Source organism: Psammomys obesus, unplaced genomic scaffold (genome assembly GCF_907164565.1).
Source record: "Psammomys obesus unplaced genomic scaffold, mPsaObe1.curated_primary_1811, whole genome shotgun sequence".
NCBI lineage: Eukaryota > Metazoa > Chordata > Mammalia > Rodentia > Muridae > Psammomys > Psammomys obesus.
In genome coordinates, this window is record NW_026594216.1 from 2,103,056 (window position 1) to 2,127,331 (window position 24,276).

The following is a 24,276-nucleotide window of genomic DNA, read 5'->3' on the forward strand; positions in this document are numbered from 1 at the left end:
TGCAGCAAATCTCTCTTCCCAAAGCCTGATATGTAAGATTACTGTTATTGTTTTATGATGATGATGAGGAGGAGGAGGAGGAAACAGGGTGTTGCTATATATCCCTGGATAGTCTGACTGGCCTGGAGCACACTATGTAGACCAGACTGGCCTCAGATTCACATAGATCTCCTGCCTCTGCATCCCAAGTGCTGGGAATAAAGGCATGCACCACTATACCCAGACTGCAGAAGACTCTTCCTTGCAGCTCTGAAGACTCCAGAAAGTACACTGTTCTATACTGTCGAAAGTGCTTATGATGATTTCTTCCCAAACCCTGTCATCTTTTGTGTGTGAGCTACCAGAGTTTCCCCAAATGTCTTCATTTAATCTTACCCAAATTCTGTAATAATGACTCTTAAATCTAAGAGTATAAAGACTCACTTAAAATCACATCCAATACAAATGTATAGGCCCCAAACCAAAATTTTAGGTAAGTCTGGAGATGGCTTTGAGATCATTTTTCCAAGTACCTTTTACATTCTGATGTACATTCTGATGTGAAGCCCATATCTAGAGACTATTGCTCTGAAAGCCGGGGTCTTAGTTAAGGTTTTATTGCTGTGAAAAGACACCATGACCACGCAGCTCTTACAAAAGGAAAACATTTAATTAAGGCTGACTTACAGGTTCAGAGGTTTAGTCCATTCTCATCATGGCGGAAAGCATGGCAGCTTCCAGATGTACATGGAGCCAGAGAAGTAGCTGAGAGTTCTACATCCTGATCTGCAGGCAGCAAAAGGACACTGTGTGCCACACTGGGCATAGCTTGAACATAGGAGGCCTCAAAGCCTACCACCACAGTGACACATTTCTTCCAACAAGGTCATGCTGACACATCCCAATAGTGCAATGTCTTATGGGACCCCCATCTTTTGACACAGGGCAGGTAGGAAAACCACAAGCTCAATGGAATCTTGCATCATGCACAATCACCAGCAGCTGAGCCTCCTTGTTCTCCACCAAGTTGGTGACTGTATTGACCCCTGCTCAAAGGACAGGTGCTATCTCAGTTGACATTCCCTTCACCAGCAGCTTTCTTCTCAGCACAGGCCAGCGGCCTTTGCTTCTCCTCCTGCTTTGTCTTTGGCCTGCACTTGTGAGCAAGCTTAAGCAGTCGGGTAGCTGTTTGCTGGTCCAGGGCCTGGGTGAACTGGTTAATGGCAGGAGGTACTTTGAGCTGCTTATCGAGGAGGTAATTTGCTGCTGCAGCCTGATGTAACAGGGCTGTTTGAAGAAGTGTGTGAGCATTCTTTTGGACTGGCCAACACTGAATTTCTTGGGCCTTTTCGCAAAAAAAAAAAAAAAAAAAAAAAAAAAAAAAAAAAGAAAGAAAGAAAGAAAAGAACTGACCACCTTTTGGGCCTCCTGTTTCTTTACTACTGGTGGTCAGAGCCACCTCCTTCCCCTCGGCCTTCTTTCTGTTGGACATCTTGCTGGGCTAGAGGAGAGAGAAAGAAAGGAAAGGAAAATTGGGTAATGTGTAAGTGGCTGTCAAGATTTCAAGAGCAGGCACCTGTGTGGAATTTTGAATTTTCCTCCCAGGATCTCAATGATGAAGATTCTAATTCAATAGGTCTGCGGCTCTGCAATCTGCCCTTTTTAAAGATTTATTTAAATCTTTAAATAAATCTGGGTGTTTTGCCTGAATCCAGGTTTGGATACCGTGTGTGTGCACTACCCATGGAGGTCAGAAGAGGGCACTGGAACTGCGGTTACAGATGGTTATGAGCCTTTATGTGGGTGCTGGGAATGGAACCCGGATTCTCTGCAAGGGCAGTCAGTTCTCTTAACCACAGAGCCATCCCTCCAGCCCCAGTCTGAACTCTTAATAAGGAAGTTCTTATAGCTTCTACTTTCTAGGTGAGAAAACTGAGGCTCAGGGTAATGTCTTCATAGTTTCACAGTGAGTTGACAGGGTTGGAACCTGAGTCCTGCAGCCTTGGAGTCAACCTAGTGATCTTCCTACCAGACCACAGAAGCCATACGACCTACAGGGAATCCTGAACACAACAGTTAGTTGGTAGGTACTTGCTAAATTGAATACAATCTATATATCTTACTTCCTAGGCCCCAGACAGGGGAAAAACTCTTTTCAAAACGTATTTACATCCCATTTTACCCAGCCTCACCCTGAGGCCTGTAACAGAGTGCTCTGCCCTGGGGACTCAACAGATGTTTGTGAGCAAATGCATATGATGTGATTACTGGCCTGTGCACAGCTCCATCAGCGACCTCTGGCCATGCTCCAGGCTGTAAACGAGCTTCCCAGAACTGATCTGGATACTGCAGCTACGGTCTGATCCAACCTGAGTGCAGCAGAGATCCTGCAGTCTTAAAGGGACTGCTGGCTTTGCTGGTGGCCAGACCTGTTGGGATGACATGAGCCCTCGTAGGAGCTGGCTCGACTGGCTACTGACCCCTGGTCCTTTTAGCTTGTTCAGCTTCCACTGTGGCTCCCTCGTGACTTCCCAGCCCTTTAAGGTTTTTTTTTCCCCTTTAGCCTGTGTACCAAATGTATACAGTGTCTGTGGAAGCAGGAAAAAAAAAAAAAAAAGGTATCAGATCCCCTGGGTCTGGAGTTACAGAGGGTTGTCAACCTCTGTGTCAGTTCTGGGAGTCAAACCTGGGTCCCCTGGAAGAGCAGCCAGTGCTCTTAACCTCTGAGCCCTCTTTCCAGCCCCTAGCTTCCCAATCATCAACACATAGAACTCTGTTCTGTCCATAAGCTCCGCTGGACCCTGGAACATAGGGCCTTGCAGAACACATATCACAAATCACAGCTCTCGTACTAGTCTGTGTGTTTGGAATTGCCCCTAAAAGTCTCATAGTACATTGAGACTCAGTGAAGCTGTGATTACCTGCACTTTAGGCCCATCAGCATCCCATCATGGGCAGGAAAAGAGCTCATGAGGCCACACCCTCCTCTGATGGACGATTGACAGTTAATTGTGGCTGGAGTGACAGGTTTGGCATTCATACTCCAATAAATAATCTCCCAGCTATACTGGGGTAAGAAAGGCTTGATTAAACTTAGTTACACAAAGAAGCGTGTGCAAACACACACACACACACAGAGGAAAGAAGGATGCCACTTGCTGTGAAGAAGTATTTCAGTGGGAGGCGTGGTGACAAAAGAGAGTAATGGGTGTGTGAAAATGACTACAATTCATTATGTACATGTATGAGGCTGGGAAAGAATAAAGACAAATTTAAGGAAAGGACCCTGACCAAAGGTGCAAAGACAGCTCCCTCCTACTTCCTGTTGTATGTGGTGTTTCCTGCCTGTTAAGAGACTCTATTGGGATGTATAAGCTTGTTAAAATCTCACTAGCTCATTAGGCAGGCATTCTTATTGTCTCCATGGTACAGATGAACTAACACAGTGAGGGGCAGAGCAAAGACGGGAAGCCTGGCTGCAGAGACTGTTCTCTAAACCACAGAGTGACGCTTCTCTCTCCTGGCTCTTACTCTGCCGGCTAGCTTGTGAATTGACCGCTGTAACATGGGCAGTTTTACACTCTCTTATGACAGGTAAGGGCCAGACCAGCCGAAGTTATAATTAACAAGATAAGCAGTTAAGAACAGTATGAATGGTTGAAATTCCTCAAACACAGTTGAATTAAACTCAGGAAGTATGATTAGAGCAGGGCATGGTGACACATGCCTTGAATCTCTACACTCGGGAGGCAGAAGCAGGTGGATTTCTGTGAGTTTGAGGCCAGCCTGGTCTACAAAGTGAGTTCCAGGATAGCCAGGGTTACATAGAGAAACCCTGTCTCAAGAACCAAAACAAAACAAAATGAGCGAGGGAGAGAGACAGAGGTTAGAGGAAAAAACTATTCACACAGAGTTAATCATTTGTCTGAGGTCATGAAGAAAAATCCTTAGCTGTTTGTTTGAGAATTATTTCCTCGTAAGTCGAAAAGCCCTAACTTCCTAAACTGGAATATTAAACTCTCCAGACACAATACAAACTAGTCAAGATTTTGTATGATATGAAAATTAGCTGAAGGCTGGAGAGATGGCTCAGAGGTTAAGAGCATTGACTTTTCTTCCAAAGGACCTGAGTTCAAATCCCAGCAACCATATTGTGGCTCATAAGCATCTATAATGATATATGCTGCCCTATTCTGGCCTGCAGGCACATATGCAGGCAGAATTCTGTATAAATAATAAATAAATAAATAAATAAATAAATTTATTTTAAAAAGAAACAAAATTATCTGAGAAATCTCAATGTTAGCTAGGATTTAATTTTTAGACTTACAAGCCTTTAAAAATCAAAAGAGAGGGGGGAATGAAGAGGAAAAGAAAATATTTTCAGGTTCATGACAAAAATCTTTTAAACAAAACAAAACACCAAATCTCCTTTAAAAGACTATGTTGGGGGCTCTATAGGATTCTGGTTTGTAACCATGCCTGGGAAGCTGGCCTCTACCTCTGGGATGCCTGGTCCTGTCTTTCAGGGATGAACTAACATTTTGAACCATGAAGTTGTCAGATATATTTCTAAGAAATGTCTATGTAATGACTCAATTCAGGACTATTTTGAGATGTCCATATGTGAGCATCAAAAGTCAAGAAAATATTCATAATTTACTTTCCGTAAAGGCAGGGCAGCCCTGACTGAGAGCTATAGATTAAAACTAGATAGGTTTAATGAACCTGAAGAGTCCAGAGTACTGGAAACTGTCTACAGTACCCCATCCCCCGACCCACACCATGGATCCACTTTCAGCCTCTAGTTAACACATCCATCCTTGTGGTTTCTGGAGACCACCCAAAGCTTTCAGGAAGTTTGCATGGATGAGGTGACAAAGGCAAGGAGCGGCAAAAGGGGGGCATGGCACCAGTTGTCTAAAAAGAAGGAATTATTTGCCTGTAGGATAAGCAAGCCATCAATGTATGAGCGTGCTCAGAACCTTGCAAGTAAAAGAGCCAAGGAAACAGTGGCAATTTACAAGGTGGGAAGTGGCCACAGAAATTCCCTTAGAAAAAGTGCCATCAGGGATGAAACAAAAAGAAAAATGCAGGTGATAATATGAAGAGTGCAACCCACTGGTGAGCACTAAACTTTTATCCCTTTAAGCAGTTCTCAATACTAACTGCTCCAAGACATCCTCAAATATATAAGCCTCTCTTTCTGGAGATGTGGAGATAAGATGTTTCTGAACACAAACATTACCACTGTTACTAACACCCTGAAGTCCTCCACAAAATGCAAGAACTCCTAAAATATTCCAGTTTGGGGGCTGGAGAGGTGCTCGGCAGCTAAGAGCACCTACAGAGAAGTTCCCAGCACCCATACCCAGAGCTCAGAAACGCCTGTAACTCCAGCTCCACAGGATCCAGCATCCTCTTCTGGTCTCTGCAAGGGCACCTACACACATGGCACCCCTCAGCCCACCTCCACTTCCCCACCCCTCCCCGCCCACACATGTAATATATATATTTTTTTAAGCTAGCTGTTTTGGATCCTTGCTTAATTTTTTTTTCCTTGCTTAATTTTAATTTTTAAGGTGGGATCTTATACACCCTATGCTGGTCTTTATCAAACTCGGAGTCTCTTGAAAGCTAGGCAAGCGAGCACTCCACCAACTAAGTATATCTTCAACCCCAATTTTTTGTGTTCCTCGGCTCCAAAAGTTAGTTTTTCTATTACTTTTCTTTAAAAATTTAATTTAGTTTTATTCACTTATTACAATTTAGTCACTTTGTATCCCAGCTGTAGCCCCCTCCCTGGTTCCAATCCCCCCCCCATCTCCTTGCATGCCCCTCCCCCAGGCCACTGATAGGGGAGGTCCTCCTCCCCTTCCACCTGACCCTAGCCTATCAGGTCTCATCAGGACTGGCTGCATTGTCTTCCTCTGTGGCCTAGTTTCTTAATAGGGTGTCTTCCCCTACCATTCTCTACTTTGATTCTAATAGTCAATATCCGTCAGTCCAACAGAAAGAAAAAAATATTTGTAGTGTGGAGGAAAGCAATTCACCCAGTATCATAAGCTAATAGATAATATGCAACCTCTTTTGTTCAAGTCCTGTGCTAAACAAATAACCTTTGAAGCTGTATTTAGGAACACTGGGTTGATCTACTCCAGCAAGAGGAAATAAATACACGCTGTAAATAACCTGTTGCAATTTATCTTGCTCAGGTTGTCTTTTGTTGTGAATTAATAGTGGTTTGGTCTAAAATGCAGCTGTGGGAGAGTTGTTATGAGTCAATTCTCTGTGCAGTGCCACCCAAAGGACTTTCTGGGACAATGTCTTGTTCCATTCGGAAGCTAGCCACATCTCACTACTATTTTCGGTGTGGCTAGGAAAAACTGAAGATATGGTTTCTAATGCTATTTATTTGTAATTAATTCTAATAGCTAGATGTGCTGAGCAACGGCTGCCTATTTGAATGGCACACGTCTAGCCCCTTGCGACTCAATGCATGGTCTGTGGATTTGAAGCATTAATATCAAACATGTTAGAAAAACAGATTACTGGGCCCCTCTTTGGACTAGAGACTCGGAATCTCACTAGTAACAAGTTTCCTCCGTGGTTTGCATGCATACTTTAAAATTTTTTAAGTGTACTCAAGATTAAAAGAGACTGAGAAGCTATCCAAACTATAGATACTATAGAAACAAACTCTTCTCTTTTTTTGTTTGTTTGTTTGGTTTTATATGAGACAGGGTTTCTCTGTGTAGCCTTGGTTGTCCTGTACTCACTTTGAAGAAGCTGGCCTCGAACTCACAAAGATCCACCTGCCTCAACCTCCCAAAGTGCCGGGATTATAGGTGTGCACCACCACGACCAGCTTGTTTATTTTTCAAGACAGTGTTTCTCTATGTAGTCCTGGCTCTTTTGAAGCTCTCTCTCTGTAGACTAAGCTGGCTTTGAACTCAGAGATCTGCCTGCCTCTGCTTCCCAAGTACTGGCATTAAAAAGGTGTGCCACCACTGCCTGGCTTAAATACCAACTCTTTTTTTAAAATTTTTTATTTAACTTTTATTAATTACACTTTATTCATTTTGTATCCCCCATAAGCCCCTCCCTCCTCCCCTCCTAGTCCCCCCTCCCCCCCTTTCTGCATGCATGCCCCTCCCCAAGTCCACTGATAGGGGAGGTCCTCCTCTCCTTCTTTCTGATCTAAGTCTATCAGTTCTCATCAGAAGTGGCTGCATTGTCAGGGTTCTAGGTTATCTCCATGGATAGTCCTTGGTTGGAGTATGAGTCTCTGGGAAGTTCCCTGTGTTCAAAATACCAACTCTTAAAACTGATGTCCAACACGAAGGGCCTTTTTCTTGCTACCTGTGTTTTCCTTACCTCTCAAACAGAGTGAAAAGAGTAGAGGGATAGGAGAAGAGAGTCTGGAATGCTGGAGTCTAAAGGAAGGCCGGGGGAGAGTAAAGCAGGGTAGGAGAGCATGCATTTTTCCAGGGCTATTTGAATAAAATGATAGTATTTCCTTGTCACTTATCGAATAAAGATAGCGGATATATAAAAGTTCATTGCATGCTTTTAGTATGTTTGAAAATTTTCAAAATTAAAAAAAATATGTGACTTCAGAGACCATGTGTGTGATAACAGCTCCAAGATGGCCCTCAACAACCCTCTTCTACTGGAATTCATGACCTTGTTTGGTCTCTCACCACCAGGATCTGACTATGTGATCAAAGTGAAGATGACAGCAACCCTTTAGAGAGCTAGGTCATTGTGACTTCTGTCTTGTAGGCTCTTGGATCTCTTGTCCTGAGAGAAGCTGTCTTGTCAGGGTAGTTAAGCAGGCTTGAGACCTGACCTTCCTGGACTTTGAGGTTTCTTGCTGACAGCCAGCCATCTGAGGGATCCATGTGACCCTCCGTGAAAGCTGACCCTCTGGCCCCAGTCCCAAGTTTTCTGATGACCAGCTTCCATGTAACATGTACCTGAAAAACTTCCAGGCCCGGACTGCCTAGTGTGCTTCTCCAGAATTTCTGACCAACAGAAACTGTGATTCATAGCAACCGATGTCTGATTCCTCCTTCCTTCCCCTCCAAAATGGTCCACCACCCTCCCTAACTTTTTACCATGCCTGGATTAAACAGGGAAAGGGGAAAAATGTTTTTAGATCATGCATAAGGTTAATGTGCTAACATCCCTTGAAAAGATAATACAGTCACTTAAATTCATGGTAAAATATATGGGACAGATACATGTTCTTTCTTTTTAAAACTCTTAGCAAGCTAACTTGTTGAGACATTAATTTTAGGCTTGGTCTTGCTACTGTAAGTGACTAGAAAGGAAAACTTGGTAATTTTTCCTTCTGTGTCCACTGTCTCAAGAATGAAGTCTTGGATGATATGGTCTTGGTTCACCCTGTGTCTTGCCCCCAGTCAGTATCAAACACTGACTAACAGCTTTTTTTGTGTTTGGGGGACCATCGTACAGAAAACACCCCAAGCCCTTACCGCTGGCCTTCATTTTGAGAATTAGTTTAATGAAGATACTACAGGAATCATCTCCCAATCAGAAAGTGCTTGGAGTGGGAAGGGTACAATGGAAGGGCACACCTCCCAACCCCACTCGGGCCTAGCAGGCTTGCGGGCTACAGAGCTGTGTTTTTCAGGGGTCCTCCAGGGTGTATGGACTAGTCGAGTCAAGACCAGATGGGGAAAAAACAAAAACAAAATAAAGCTCTTCTCCTCCAAATTTTGAGGACTTCACAGCTTCAGAAAAAATACAGGAAGAACGTCAAAAAAAAAAAAAAATGTGACTAAAGAATTTCCCGCCAACACTGACAAGCAGGAGTCGGGCCAGATTTCTTTAATTTGGAAAATTAAAAGACTCTTCTTGCCCCGAGTCAGTTCACTGATTCCAGCGAACTCACTCCTGTTAGACTTAACTTTTCCTGCCAGTGGGTTTGGGTAGAAAGAGACATCCTGGGGCATGAGGAGAAGGGAGAAAGGGAGGAGAGGGAGGGGAGGGGTCGCTAGCTTTGGGCCCAGCACCGGTTCGCAGAGGAAATGACCCCCCGACTCGAGGCGGCGGCCGGGCTGTCTGCCGGGAGCCAGAGACAAACACACGCACGTGCGCCCCGCCCCCGCCGCGCGCACGCGCCTCGAGGCTCCGGCGGCGGCGGGCGCGCGCGCGGTGCTCGCTGCTCGCTGCCCCCACGCTGCTCCCTCGGCTGGGATCGCGTCGTCTCTCTCTCGCCGCCCTGCTCCACGCCTGGCCCGTGGGTTCAGGGGCGGCAGGTCGTGCCAGGTGGGCTCGGGTGGACGGGCGCGGCGGTCGGGGCGAGGCGGCGGCGCGGGTGGACGGTGCGGAACCCAGCAAGTTCCTCGCAGGAGATGTCGCCGGGCGCGGGCCCCTGCATACGCCGGGCGCCGTGACAGGCCGGCCGTGGAGGCGCGGACGGGGGAGGCCGCGACGGAGCTCCCGGACTGGCCATGGGCTGAGACGCAGCGTCGCGGAGCAGGTGCAGTGACCGGAGGTTGTGGGGAGGGAACCCGCGCCACAGGCCCCGGGAACCTTCGGCCCTTCCTAGCCCGGTACCCTGTTGACCTTCCCTTGGTTCCTCGGGAAAGGCCCTGATGACCCCGCCTCCAAACCTCGAGCGTGCAATCCCTGTGACACCCCACCACTGCCACGACAGGGCACACTCCGTGCGTCCCCTCACTCAGCACCCGACACCCCAGCCCACTGGGCCTTTGCGCCAATGCCTCTCATGCCCTAGCATTTCGAGCCCACAGCCTGCCTGCACGGTGCCTGGGAACTATCCAGGACTGCATCCTCTTTCTGCTCGACCAGGGGTTGGGGGTAGGGGCGGGAGGGGAAAGTGGGAGTGTCTGTCCTTCCTCCAGAGTCTTGGGTGACTACAGACCCATCTTCTTTCTCCCAAGCCTGTTGCGAAATTGACCCTTCCATACGTCACAAGAACATGCCGGGGTGACTCTCTCCCAGATCTTCCTGTGGCCTTCCTTGCTCTGCCCAGTGACACTATGCAACCCCAGCGTGACCTGCGAGGCCCCTGGCTCCTGCTGCTCTCCTTGTTCCTGCTCCTTTTTGAGGTAGCCAGGGCTGGCCGGTCTGTGGTTAGCTGTCCCGCCAACTGCCTGTGCGCCAGCAACATCCTCAGCTGCTCCAAGCAGCAGCTGCCCAATGTGCCCCAGTCTTTGCCCAGCTACACAGCACTCCTGGACCTCAGCCACAACAACTTGAGCCGGCTGAGGGCCGAGTGGACCCCTACCCGGCTGATCAACCTGCACTCTCTGCTGTTGAGCCACAACCACCTGAACTTTATCTCCTCTGAGGCCTTTGTCCCGGTACCCAACCTTCGGTACCTGGACCTCTCCTCCAACCACCTTCACACGCTGGATGAGTTCCTGTTCAGTGGTCTGCACGCGCTGGAAGTACTGCTGCTCTACAATAACCACATTGAGGTGGTGGACCGGTATGCCTTCGAGGACATGGCCCAGCTGCAGAAACTCTACTTGAGCCAGAATCTCATCTCTCGCTTCCCTCTGGAACTGATCAAGGACGGAAACAAATTACCCAAGCTGATGCTCTTGGATCTGTCCTCCAACAGGCTGAAGAAGTTGCCGCTGACTGACTTGCAGAAGTTGCCGGCATGGGTCAAGAACGGGCTGTACCTGCACAACAACCCGCTGGAATGTGACTGCAAGCTCTACCAGCTCTTTTCGCACTGGCAGTACCGGCAGCTGAGCTCTGTGATGGACTTCCAGGAGGATCTGTACTGCATGCATTCCAAGAAGCTGCACAATGTCTTCAGTCTGGATTTCTTCAATTGCAGCGAGTACAAGGAAAGTGCCTTGGAGGCTCACCTGGGAGACACCTTGGACATCAGGTGTGATACCAAACAGCAAGGGATGACCAAAGTGTGGGTGACACCCAGCAATGAACAGGTGCTAAATCAGGGGGCCAATGGCACAGCGACCGTGTCCAAGGATGGCAGTCTTCATTTTGAGAAGGTGCAGGCTGAGGATGGGGGTGTGTACACCTGCTATGCCATGGGGGAGACTTTCAATGAGACACTGTCTGTGGAGTTGAAAGTGTACAACTTCACCTTGCACGGACACCATGACACCCTCAACACGGCCTATACCACCCTGGTGGGCTGTATCCTCAGTGTGGTTCTGGTCCTCATATACTTGTACCTCACCCCTTGCCGCTGCTGGTGCCGGGGTGTGGAGAAGCCTTCCAGCCATCAAGGAGATAGCCTCAGCTCTTCTATGCTCAGCACCACACCCAACCATGATCCTATGGCTGGCGGGGACAAAGATGATGGTTTTGACCGTCGGGTAGCGTTCCTGGAACCTGCTGGACCAGGGCAGGGTCAAAATGGCAAACTCAAGCCAGGCAACACTCTGCCAGTGCCCGAGGCAACAGGCAAGGGCCAACGGAGGATGTCAGATCCAGAGTCGGTCAGCTCGGTCTTCTCCGACACACCCATTGTGGTGTGAGCAGCATAGGCTGGTGGGGAGGTTCTGCCCCAGGAGAGGTAGTGTACCCCTGAGGGATCCGAGGGGATGGAAGAGAGGGCTGGATGCCCAAGGGAGTAGGTTCCTCCTGACCACCAGGGAATCGGTCATGGGCACAAGAGCAGGCAAGACCCCAGTGAGGCTGTGGATGCTGCAAGCTTCGTATACGGATATATTAATCCTCAGGCAGACGCCACACCCCTACCTTGGCTATTCTCAGTGTGATAGAGGAGGAGGGATGCGTCTGAGTTGGACAGGAATGAGGAAAGGGGTGAGGGGAGGAGCAGATTCCCTAAACTTTTTTGAGGTCATCCATAGCTCCTTAAGAGAAAACCATTTGAAAAACAAATTTTTTTTTCTGTCTCTGCCCACCCACACCTGTGAAGTTGTGTGTGTTGGGGGAGCCTCCACAGGAGCCATGCTGGGAGCTGCAGTATCCTCTCTGGTCAGGAAGTCACATTCACAGCTAGGGAACTGGAAACCTTTGGAAAATGAGTCAGGAAAAGACTGAGACCTGGATCAATAACACTCCCTAAAGCTGCTGTGAGACTTCTCACTAGAGCTGTCTTCTTTCCCCAGGAGTCCTGAGTGGGTGGATATCTGCAGGAGCCTGGCCTCTTGCCTGTTAGTTATGGCAGCAATATAGGACATAGTGTCTGCGCTTGTCCTGGGGCAGGTGGCACAGATGGATACAGAATGAATTAAGAGGTCCCTGTCATAGCATAAAACTTGTAGATAGGACATAAATTCCAGGTAGGCTAATTCTCTGGCTGGGGGAAAGCTTTGATTAGTATTTGACTCCCAATATCTATCTGTCGGGATCAGACTAGGGGACACTGAAGGCAGGGCATTATGGTTGCCTTGCCACCAATGGGGCACAAGGGCCACTGTCCCTGAAAGGATGAGGAAAACCAACCTCTTCGATGTAGCAGCCAGGAAGACCTACCTGATTTTCTGCATATGCCATCTCTTCAGCCAACCTTCTAGTCAGCTCAGGTGGGGTTCTAAGCCTTCCACCTAATGCTGTTCTGCAAAGGGAGGAGTGAGGTCAAGTCTGGCCCTGCTCCATTAGACTAGGTCTGAAGATTGACAGGACTCCACATGTATCTTCTCTCTGCTGTCAAGGCTGCCTCACTCCTGCTGCAAAGCCAAAGCGTGGGATTTTGTCATCTGAAGGGTTGGAACCTAGTGGTCTCTGTCCCAAAATGGTGATACAAAGTGTGGTGTAGAGTTCTGCCTCCCCCCCACCAGGCTCTAGGGCAGGCGGTCTTGTAACAGAGGCTTAAAGGGCACTAAACTCTGAAAACTTCTGTCATACCGTTCCTTTCAGTCAGAAGTCAGTGCAGTTATGCCTGTCAGAGCAGAGGGACTTAAAAACAAAGCAGCCTTAGCTTCCATCCAGGCTTGCAAAATGCTTTGGGTACAGAGATGACTGTCCCCTGCATCCTTTGCCATACTGCAGGCCCTGGAGGCAGTTCTGAGCTCTGGAAGAGGGGTGAGGAGGGCAAAGGTGAAAAGTGTTCCCCAGCGTTGGTCTTTTTCAGTGTCTTTTCTTTCCCTTGTTTCCTGTGGTTGGAAGTTGTCCAGGTCCTCCAGTTTCCTGACCTGCTTTTGAGGTTCTAAAGGGTGTTGTTTACCCGTGGGTGAGGGCCGCTTAGTGCTAGGGGGGCCTGTCAGGCTGCCTGTAAGGACTGGGGAAGAGAAACTGAAGTAAGCACTGTCCTCTGTCTGCTCCTGGGATCCCTAGGCTCCTGTCCATCCTTTATCAGTAACCTAATTTTGTCAAGAGAGAGGTGCAGCGATTCCCCTTAAGTAGTTGCATGCTCATAGGTACGCATGCTCACCAGCACCCTGACCTCCACCAGGACAGTGAATCTGTGGCCCCCGCTACTGCCACCATCTCTAGAACAGCCTCCACCCACGTACACAACTTCTCACACACAATTTTCTTGCACTGTAGGAGAGACAGTGACCATGCCAGGCTCCTCGACTGCACAATCGCTTGCACTTTAATTGTCAAACACCCTGGACCTTTACCCATCCCCCCAACAGCTCCGACCCACTTCTTGCAGAGGCTGGAGTTAGGAGGACCCCACGTTGAAGCCTTTGGGAGAAGGGATGGCGAGGCAGTAGCTGTTTCAGCAAACTCCTTACAAACCCTCCTGAAAGCCTACATGTCTGTAAGACCAGAGGCTAGAACCAGAGCAGTGAAGGACCACAAAGGATGCTGGTGGAGGCTATACAGCTCTTGGTTGTCCTTCCTGTGTTACCTGTCCTAGGAGACAGGGGTTGGAGAGGAGCGTTGTCGGGTTATAGTTCAAAGACTTCTGAGGACTTGTCACCAGAGGTCCAAGAGCCCGACCTCTGTTGCTAGACATCAGTGAATGGGAAAATCTCTTATGTGGCACTGTCCTCTCCTGACACCATCTAGAGCTATGAAATGCTTTTAAATGGGGGTTGAATGACGTTTGCCTTCTAGAGCATTCTAGATGAGCTCCTGAGGACCAGGAGGGCCATTTTCTTTCTAAGTCCTACTCTGCAGCCCTTACTGTCCTTACTGTATCTATTAACTTGGGCCCTCATTTGAGACACCTGCAGGACATGTTGGTCTACCAGGACATTTAACTGATGGGTTTCTTATTGTGGTTTCAGTTCTTATAACCCAGTGGTAGCTTTCTCCTTGTAAGAGGGGTGTATGTGTGTATCCATATTCTGCATATATAATCCCATTAGACCTTGGGAAGAAAATTGCCAGGTGTAGATCTAAGAAAGGCTGACCTTCACCCCACATGTACCCATAAACTAGATCTCCCAGGAAGGAGAGGCAGGTGTCTCTGGAGACAGGATGTGACAGGGCTCTATGGTCTGTGTAATTATCTGTGATCTTTTTCTTTGCTGTATCTATGGGGCCTCTGGAAGAGGCCAGGAGAGGGTAGACCCATCTGGGGAGAACAAAGCCAATTTTCCAGTTTTGTGTGTGTGTTCTTGCCTCTGTAATCCCTCCCACTGTGTATACCAGGCTGGCAAACCTCAGAGCCAGTGGGCTCTATAACTAGACAATGACCATTAAACCTGGCTTGAGTCTCTGCTCTGGCACAGTTTGTGGTTGGTTCATTTATCTTAGCCTGTGGGTGGGTTCAGTATACTTCAAAAGGGTGTGACATATCGAAAGAGAGAACCTCTTTAAGTGTTGTTATCTGCATCATCTAGGAAACTAAGTATAAAATCTGCATCATCCAGGCATTAAGGTTAGAGAATGGCAAACTTTTTCTCTGAAGCCAGACAGTAAATATATTGGATAAATATTTTTTTATAGGCTTCACCATCTATTAAACCTCAACTGCATTGCTGTAGCAGACAAATATCCATAGACAGTTATAGATGAATGACTGTGTTTCTGTCCCAATGTAGTAGTCTGTTTGCCAGAATGAAATGTTCAAGGTAGAGTATTTTATGAGGGAAAAAAAGGTTTACTTAGCTTATAGTTTCAGAAGATGAGAGTCCAAGGTCTGGGGTCCCATTGTGCATGTGGAGAAGGCTTCCTGGTGTGTGTCATCACGGTAATGGGGGACATGCAGAAGAGATCACACAGAGAAACAGGGAGCAAGCTAGATTTCAGGGGTCTTGCCTGCCCTTTTTATAACAACTTCTTGTGAGAACTAACCAGGGTCCTGGGAGAACTACATTAATGTCTTCTAAGGATGACCTAATTGTCTGTCGCTAGACCCCGTGTCTTAAAGCTTACACCACCTTTCATCTGTATATCACTGAGGTCCAGGTTTCTAGGACATGAATCAAAGCAATGTCACCTATGGGCATGAAAATGTTAATTTCTTTTGAGTTTTTTTTTTTTTTTTTTTCCTAACCAGTTAAAAAATGTAAAAGCTACTATTCTTACAGACTACACAAAATCAGGCAGGGGTCTGATCTGCCCAAGAGACCATAATGGTTTTCTAACCTCCGAGACAGTCTCAAAAGCAGTGTCCCAGTGCCTTTAGCAAGCAAGAGTTTAGCTACCATGGGCCAGGGCTGTGTATAATGACAATTCCCTAGCTCCCTAAGGAGGAGGGTTGCCTCCCTGCAGAGTTCTCTTAAAAGGCTAGATCAAGCTTTCTAATGGTACAATGGGAAAATGCTTGGGTTGGAAGTTTGCTTTTTTTTTTTTTTTTTTTTTTTATGAAAGCTCACTTTCATAAAATTTTGATTATTACCAGGATATTTTCATCTTGAGCTAAAAGCATATTCATCTAATGGGTATGCTAATGCTCAATGACTGTTTCAAGTGTTCTGTGGAATAGCAAACAAAACAAAACAAAAAAAAACAAAACAAAAAAACCCAGGATCTTTACTTTTTCTTATAGACATACCCTACCAGAAACTGGACTGTAAACTCTGACTAGGCTTCTGGAAGGGATAGTCCTGGTTGATCCCACACGGGTGAGATCTAGGCCTGTACTACCCTGTATGTGCCAGATCTCTGTTGATCTCAGAAGCGAACTAGTCAGTCCTGCTGTGTACTTGGATGGGAGACCAAACAGGGAGAACACATGTAATTAGCATAACCTCTTATGTGTACGAAACTGAGCCACTGTAGGCCTCTTCTGTCTGGGAAGTTGTCTTTCTCACTTGAGGAAGAGTGGTGCCGTTTCACCACCAGTCACATCGGTTCAGTCAGTGGAACAGATGTTGTGAGGTCAGATCCCTCCCATAGTCCACATCTCTGTATTTTTCCATCTTTACCAAGTTGCTGTGCTATGGCTGACCGCCTGGTTGAGAGGATGGTGCTGGTAAGAGAACAGGCTGGGAAGACTTCTTGGAGTTCTCCCCTTTGTGTTGTCCGAGCTCTCTTGTCTTCCCAAAGCTTTATCTCTTCTGCTGTTTCTACCCATCCGACTCTAAGCCAAAGATCCCTGGATCGTGGACGAGAGATGCAGTTTTGTCTGCTGGGTCTTAAGTCTTTCCATCATTCCTCCCAGGCAGCACTTCAGTGGGGGCAGAGGAGGCTCATGTGACAGGGTAAGAGTCCAGTACCTGGGCTAGCCCCGTCTTTCTTCCACCTGGCCTCTAAACTCCTCCCCTTTCTTTATTTGTACCACTTATCTTGTCTCCTAGGCAACCAGTGGTGATGCTGTACTCTCCCCACCCACATGGCAAAAAAAGCTCAGGCCCTGCAGTAAGGACAGTTGGCTTTTTTGTTCAGGCCGCAGGGAATCTATGCTGGGGGCTTCCTCTCCCAGGGCCTTAAAAGAGGAGGCCAAGGCTGCCAGTCAAGCACTGTCATCAAGCTCAGACACTGACAGAAGATAGTGAATGGCCAGGATCCTTAGAACTGCCCTGAGGCTTTCCCTTCCCGTGTGTGCCAGCCAGATTACTGTCCCTGAAGCACAGAGGGCCATCCTTTGGTGAATCAGGACATGCAGTCCTACTAGGCAACTTCTGGGTGCCCTTCTGCACTGGCACAGGAAGGTGATGTGCGCACAGGTTGGCAAGACTGGGGCTAGGTAGTGCTTTGCACTTCTTTCCCCTCAGTTCCACTGCTCCCTCACTTGGTTTGGTTTACTGTAGGTGTGGGTCTGGTCATCTCTGCCAGGACACACTGGGAGATAATTGAGAACCTTTTTAAAAGATAGGGTACTAGGTGACACAGACTAGCCTGCTTCAAAGACAGGTTAAAAACTTCTTTGGGAACTTCTGACAACAGCTTAATAATGGAATGCTGTTCTCTGACCATATCTGTGACCAGCCAAGTTTTCTGGGATAAGGTTGTCCCACCAGAGAAAAAGTATTTGTGCTTAGTCCTGCTCAATGCTGACCATCTACTTCCAGCCCTCCTCCAGGGCGGTTCTGGGGCACTGCCCTCCCACCTTCAGCTTCAGTTTTCTTTGTGCCATTCTGGCAAGAATGGCTAAGGCTAGACTAGCATTTCATTCCTGGATCCCAGGACAGAAAAACAAAACAAAACAAAAACAATTAAGATTAAAAAAAAAAAAAAAAAAAGACAAATGTTTGAGCCTGCGTGCTGCTGTTAGTTCTGCTTGCCTTCATTCAGTCTGGGCCAAATGCTGCCTGCCCTTAGACAAATGGAATGGGAAGTATCCTTCCTCTTAACTGAAAGTTTACACACAACTATTTTGTGTGTGCTCGCACGCGCACACATGAATGCTTGTGTGTGGTAATTCCAGTAAAGCATTTTCAGGAGGAAAGGAGACTATGTTCTTACTCCAAGAGCCTGAAGCAGGAAAGGAAACCTTAAGCCGTAGACCCATGGAAGCCAGAAGCCATGCCCTTCACAGCACCATACTCCTAGTACTTAAGAGTATAGGCCTGAGGCTTCTGAGGGGAAACACAGGGTCAGGGTGGAAGTGCAGTGGTCACTACTATTGATCCTCCCTTTCTGTGTGCCCCACTATTCCTTTAGGAGGACAGAGTTAGGGAGGAGAGATTTAGATATGTTAGGACCAAAACTGGCTGAGACCTGGCCCTCCAGATTGGACTTGGAGGACCTGTACTCAGGTCTGCGATCAGCCCTGTGGCTTGTCCACATGAGGTAAGCAGTGTGTTAGACAAACCTCAGGGACCATGACCTCAGTGACATCTCTTGCAGGGAGAGATAAGAGATGACCCTGCATCCAGCAGTAAGAAACGTGACTGTTCCATGGTTCCCAAGTCCCCTCTGAGACTTGGGTCCCCTAAGCATCATCTCCCACAGTTTACTGCCTCCCTCAGAAGCGTAAAACCCAGAGCCAAGTTCAGGGAGAGAAAAGGACAGAACATACCATCTGCTTTCCATTTGTTTAATGCTTTGAACCTTGTTCTCTGGTCGAGTCCTCACAACATTCCTGTGAGGTAGGATGAGAAGCAAGTGGTTTGCCTCTGCCACCCAGTGTTAGGAACGGAGACACTCATAAACAGCTTTTCCAGTGTTCAGGCCAACACACCTTTCGGTTCACGACACACAGGCTCTCTGTGCCAGTCACAGACAAGGGCAGTGTGAAGGTACTAACCCATAAACTGTCTTGCTCTCCGAACTTGCTTAAGGCCATTCAGGTGGAGTGCCCCTTCCAGAAGCCAAGGCAAGTACACATGAGCGTTAGAGGTTTGGGGTTATCGGCTACCAAAGCCATGGTGGTCTCAGCTGAATATACTGTATTCTCTGTGTCTCTTGGCCTCACCGTTTACTCTCAGAGGAGAAAAGCTGCATAACCAGGCAGCAAGAATCCTGATTCCCTCTTCTCCCACAGTGCCTTCCCATGCTGTTACACTCCAAAGCCCAGGCAGAGGGGGAAGGTGAAGGCTGGCTGACTCAGCCTGCAAGTGCTTAGAGATCTGGAGCTGAAAGGCCCCAGCACCATTCAACTAATGATTATTATTAACTCTGAACAGGTCTTGGCACAGCAGCCAGCTGGCTCAGGGAGGATGCCTGGATCTCCCACAGTGAGGTTTGAAAAATAAGACCCACAGCCGCCATGCATGGGGGTGGAAAGGTGGGGACAGTGAGAGATAGGGCAGGCCAGTGTCATGGAAGAAGTGTCACCTGCGTTGAGGGGGGAGAGCAAATATAGGCTGGCAAGTGATAGCAGCCTATCTTGGATGAGGATGACAGCCAGAGAGAAAAACAAGAGTTCTCAGATGCTGAGCTCCTGTCATTCATTCACTGCCACCCCCAACCCCAGTGGGACCCAAAAGAAAAGGGAGGATACAGGAACAAAGGGCTCCTGAGAGGACTTCAACCACTAAGCCCATTACCATTTGGGTTTGATACAAAACTATCTAATGCCTTCAAGGTTGAGTCTGAGTATAATCAATCTTGGAACACAATCAAGTATAGAATCAGGACTTAGCATGATATGGAAATTTGTGCAAATTATGGGCGATTTTTTAAATCTTGAGCATCCTGAGTGTTCCCCTCCCTTTTAAAAAGCAAAACAGGCTGATTACCAGCTTTCCTTAGTCAAGCAACCATGGGCACGGGATAGCCATTTGTGTCTCCCCCTCAAGTCCTTGCCTTGCTGCTGAGAAGCCCAGGTAGTATCCACACATTGGAAGACACAAAAGGAAGAGGGAGCACACAGCCAGGAGGCGGATGCAGCCGGCAGCCACAGATCCCAGCTGGAGGAAGAAATCCCTGGCACTGCGGTCTAATGGTTGTCCAGCTGCTGCCCCAGGATGTGAGGGCAGGTGGCGATAGAAAAATGGAAAGACAGGAGGGGAGGAAATCTTCCCCACCCCCAATCTGGTCTAACAGGAAGAAGGGCTCCTCCTGTTGCCCAGCTCCCTATGCTAAGGTGAGATCCCTAAGCAGGAGACCACCACTACCTCTGTCCTCCTCTCTGCTGTGCATGGATGCCCTCCGGGCCCACTGGTCAGAGAAAGCGACAGCTGGGTCCCTTCTTCCTGCAGAATATAAATGACTCCCTTCCTCCCGGGGCTGGGAATAGACATCAGATGGCACAGCCCACGCAAACTGCCGGCTGTCAGCACGCCTGCTTGCCCGCCCACCAGCCCCCGCACCACCTGGGAGGAGGCAACACCTCAGACAGGCTCAGGCATTCCGGCATTGCCTCTGCTCTGAGAGCAAGCTGCTGAACCCTACCTGGCCCAGCCTGAGGAGGCGCCCCCCCTCCCAACCTCCCGGCACTGGCCTTGATTAGGGAAGAAGATGGGAGCCCGACATCAAAGCGACCTAGTGAGAATCTCTAGGTGTGGCCCATTAGCCATTCCTTCCAAGTTCACAGTACACTGGATAGCTTGAGAGGGAGAGAGGGCCTTGAAAAAGACAGGAACAGTTCCCCTCTGCACTGCAAGGGGCCTCTGTTCAGTGAGCTGTATTTAGAGAGCTTATGAGTGATGCTAGAGCTCCCTGAGGAAAAGCATGGTGAGGTCCAGTGAGAATACTGTCCCATAGTTCTCATTCCTGCACTATTGAATGCCACCTGCCTTGTTTCTAAGCCACGTGGAGACAAGGCCTTAAATCTTCAGAGGATCTGAGTCGTGCAACAGACACCTTTCCCTTGTCTCTGGAACTGGAGCTCCAACCCCTACACTGCAGGCCTCCCCGGGTTTCAGATGTGCTCTATCTCCCAGTTAGAAAGCTCCATGGGTACTTCTCCTGGCCCAGCAGTCTCCAGTCCTTACTAGGGTCTATAGAGAGGGCTCATCTCCAAGAATGAACCACACCACACCTAACTAGTTTGATATCCTGCCCTCAAAACCAAGGATGCTCTGGGGAACTCAGTTGGACCAAGGAGGTATCTCAGCAGGGAAGACAGCCTAGTTGGTACCAAAATCATCCTACTCTTAGGCCAAGGAGCTGCCAGGAAACAACTAAGGAAAACTTAAATGACAAGAAGGGCAACCAGGGAGACACTTTTCCTTGGATCAAGAGGGTCCTACTCCTTGGTTTTTATTTTGCTCTAAAAGCTTCATAATAGTTCTGTGGAGCAATGTGCTGAGTAAACACTCTTCGCCCTAAGGGCAAAGTGTAAGATGCCCAGGATTACTCCGCCCTGAGAATGAATGTCAGGAACATACCCATATTCTACCCATAGTCTAGACCCAGAGGTAGCCTGAAGGAAGCTCTTAGCTGAGCTAAAGAGCTCAAGAGTCAAGGGCTTAGTTAAGGCCAATGCCCTTCTGTTCTTCCAAAGAACTTTAAAGTGACCTTAGTGCCTTTACTATCTTACTGTCCAGGAAACCCTCACCTGGGTCCCTTCTCTCCACCATTTGTGGTCCTTGTTTCTTGGCTCAGAAGCCAAGTAAGCATGATTTCTGAAGGGCACAAGTGTAGATATATCCTTCCATGGGAGTAAAGGGAGGATGGAGGAAAGAATTACATCCTGAGCTGTCCACAGGGTTCTCCGCTAAGAGCGTATTCAGTGACACCAATCTCCCAGACACTGAATGTTAAAGGTAAGGGACTTTCAGATGAGGAAACTCAGATCCTGGGATATGGAACTTGTCTAAAGTTGACTGTACAACATAGCCTAAGAGATCTTGGGCTCTACATAGTACTGCTTTCTCAAAAGGGACCCACATATCTGCAGCTGTCATTCATAACCCACAGGAACTCTTCATCAGAAGAAATTACTTCTGCCACCATCATCACCACCACCACTACCACCTAATACTTCTGTCTCTCATCAAGAGTGAGGCTCCAGGTTCTCCATAACCTTCCACTTGCACCCAGTAGTACATTTCCCCAGTTAAGCCCACTGGATCATGCCTTAGCAGTAGCAGCTAGGGTTTCTGCACCCTGTGGCTTGGCCATGAAGTACAAAAATTTGTCTGCTTCTGAAGTGGGTCCCATGAAGATCACCAAGGAACTGCTGAAATCCAAGGCAGGAATCCCACTTAGATTCAGAGTTCGGAGGCATTCATATTTCCACTTTCTTCCTTGGCAAGTAGGAGCTGGAGATCTGGTGCATAATCACCAGGGCTGGGTACAAGGGCAGGATCAGGCACAGGTACCAGGCTGCACCTTTGATCTGCGCCTGGAACCACACTGAGTACATGCCCAAGAGCACAGTCATTGTAGCCATCAGGTAGACAACCAGGCCACATGTCAGATGGTAGAGCTTGAGGCGAGCCACCCTTGAGACACGGGCTGCCCGTGGACAGAGGAGGCCGAGCCCACACAGTGCCTGTGCCCCGGTGGCCAACAGTGTCAGAACTCCTATCCAGCTGTGCCAGGACACCAGATGGGATAGCTCACTGCGGATCTTGCTAGAAATGATGAAGCCCAAGCCTAGGGCAGCACAGAGGATGGCCGTGGACTGCCCTGCCCAGTGGAGTCGAATCCGGGTCTTTGGAGAGCAGAAGAAAAACAGCGAGTGCTCAGGTGAGAAGAGTAAGATAGCTTCAGCCATGCAGAGACAGAACTGTAAACACAGGAGAAGGCTATTGAGCCTCTAGTCTGTATGGAGCCTGAGAAAAAGGAGCTGTTGTCACACACCCGAAAAGATATGGAGAAGCCAAAGGACTTCAGCCTCTCACACGTCCTTTCTGGACCATAGAACAGCAAACATTGGACTTTCTCTTGAATTCTGAGGGCAACAGCCCTCTCATTTCTTCCTTTCAGGCCCTAGAGGAAAAATATATTTCATGCCCCCTCCCCGACTTTCTCAGCCACCTGACACTTTACTCAATTTTTTCTAATCCTATAGGTTTTAGGGGAAGATGAAGCCCTCTCCCCTCCCCCCCCCATCCCTCTAGCCTATAGAAAAGCTGAAAAACTGAATGCTTCCCCAATGGTTAAGCTAAGTATATCCAAACTCACCGCCAAGGCCATGAACACAGGGTGCCAGGAGAAAAGACCTAAGTAAGAATCAAAGAGAACAGGCTGACGGCTGGCCACCACTGATACTGCCCGCGGTTTGTGAACCGAAAAGACCTGGCCACAAGGGAAAGGTCAGCATACCATCTCAAGCCTAAGCAAGAGTCAGGAACTCATCACAAAGGGGTAACGCCAAGGGGTCTTTACACCACCTTGGCCTGGGTTCCGCACATGCTGCCAGCTCAGTCCCTAGAGTAGACTTGTTTTTCTTCTGCCCCGAGACACCCCCAACCCAAGCTTTTCCATATGGGGCCTCCTTCTAAGGAAGTATCAGTTCTGTCTTTTCAAGCCCCACCCTCCCAGGACTTCCGGGACCCCGCCCACTAGGCCTTTACAACCACTCCACGACCCGCCCCTCCTCGGCTGAGGGTCGGGGTTTCACGTCTCCCAGCGCTCCCAAAGCAGCCCCTCCAGCACCTAGGCTCCGCCCCGTTACATGGCCCCGCCCCACCCCGCACACTCACTGGTTCCTGGCCGGGACAGCACAGTCAGGAAGATGGTGAAGCCCAAAGCTATCAGGTGCGCCAAGATCCCGCTGCCTCTCCGCAGCCAGCGGGTCAGTCTCGGCTCCCTCGCTGGAGCGGGAACCAGACCTACCTCCATGAGATGCATGGCGGTGACAGGCCGGCCGGCACAGTACAGCTACCAGAGGCTTCTTCCGGGTTTGCGATTGCGGAGGCGGCGGCGGCTCCAGGAGAGGCTCCTCCCCGGGGATGCTGCGGGGCCGTGCAGCGTAGGTGCCCACAGCGCCCTCTGGAGGGTGGGGGGGAAGCGCCTCGCCCCAAAGGGCGGCTCCCGGAAACCTCCATTGACCTAACCGAGCTCACAACCCACCTTCATTTCTATCTTGTGTCTACAAGGGTATCTCAAGCAGGCTGTGAGAGTTACATCCGTAGCAACTGATGTCAGCGAAACCCAAATCACACACTTGGTTCGCTGACCAAGAGCGTGAAACCTGTATTTGAGAAGCTTCCCAGAGGTACCGGATTCCCTTGGCTGCTCACACTCCAGACATTTCTGGCTTGTTCAAGAGCCAAGATTCCTCCCTGCCTTAACATAAACGAAAAGACAAAGCCAAAACATAGTGACCCAGACCTGGTGAATTCGGGTATGAGAACCAAAAGTAGTAATCTCATCCCTACTGTCGGGTGTAGTTCTCCCTGTGGGATACTCCAAAGACCCGGGGCACTTTCAGCCTTTGCTGCCTCCACAACAATGGCACATCCTTGAGGAGCAAGATGATCCAGGGCCTCCCACAACCCCAAGTTCCACCACACTATTACCCCCAAAAAGGTGTGGTCCAGCCCAAAGAAGATCATCTAAGAGAAGCTGTACCCCAATCTTCAGGGCAAATTCACAGAAGAGACCAAAACGAGCTGTCCAGGGCCTGAGATGGCTTAGTGGTTAAGAGTGCATATTCCTCTTGCACAG

At 48.6% G+C, this 24,276-nt stretch overlaps 2 protein-coding genes and 1 pseudogene across 2 annotated transcripts; 1 reads left to right on the forward strand and 2 right to left on the reverse strand.

The window, feature by feature from the left end:
* Positions 1-945: 945 nt before the first annotated feature.
* On the reverse strand, positions 946-1,471 carry LOC129684885 (60S ribosomal protein L7a-like; annotated as a pseudogene).
* A 7,713-nt stretch (positions 1,472-9,184) lies between these two features.
* On the forward strand, positions 9,185-14,611 carry Amigo1 (adhesion molecule with Ig like domain 1). Its single transcript, XM_055618098.1, has 2 exons — positions 9,185-9,490; positions 9,915-14,611. Exon 2 carries the CDS (start codon positions 10,014-10,016, stop codon positions 11,493-11,495), a length of 1,482 nt encoding a protein of 493 aa, XP_055474073.1. The 5' UTR covers positions 9,185-9,490; positions 9,915-10,013; the 3' UTR covers positions 11,496-14,611.
* Positions 14,612-18,293: 3,682 nt separating this feature from the next.
* LOC129684865 (probable transmembrane reductase CYB561D1) lies at positions 18,294-23,524 on the reverse strand. Its single transcript, XM_055618099.1, has 3 exons — positions 23,310-23,524; positions 22,789-22,826; positions 18,294-22,390 (listed from the first exon to the last, which is right to left on the reverse strand). Exons 1-3 carry the CDS (start codon positions 23,455-23,457, stop codon positions 21,887-21,889), a joined length of 690 nt encoding a protein of 229 aa, XP_055474074.1. The 5' UTR covers positions 23,458-23,524; the 3' UTR covers positions 18,294-21,886.
* Between the last annotated feature and the right edge of the window lie 752 nt (positions 23,525-24,276).

What these genes read in the sequence shown, in the direction of transcription:
- Amigo1 (XM_055618098.1), top strand. Translation starts at nt 10,014, where the DNA reads ATGCAACCCCAGCGTGACCTGCGAGGCCCCTGGCTCCTGCTGCTCTCC.
- LOC129684865 (XM_055618099.1), bottom strand. Translation starts at nt 23,457, where the DNA reads ATGCATCTCATGGAGGTAGGTCTGGTTCCCGCTCCAGCGAGGGAGCCG. An exon ending in GCTGTCCCGGCCAGGAACCA is followed by an intron (nt 22,827 to 23,309) that starts GTGAGTGTGCGG and finishes ATTCTTACTTAG; the next exon opens with GTCTTTTCTCCTGGCACCCT. An exon ending in CTGTGTTCATGGCCTTGGCG is followed by an intron (nt 22,391 to 22,788) that starts GTGAGTTTGGAT and finishes CTGTGTTTACAG; the next exon opens with TTCTGTCTCTGCATGGCTGA.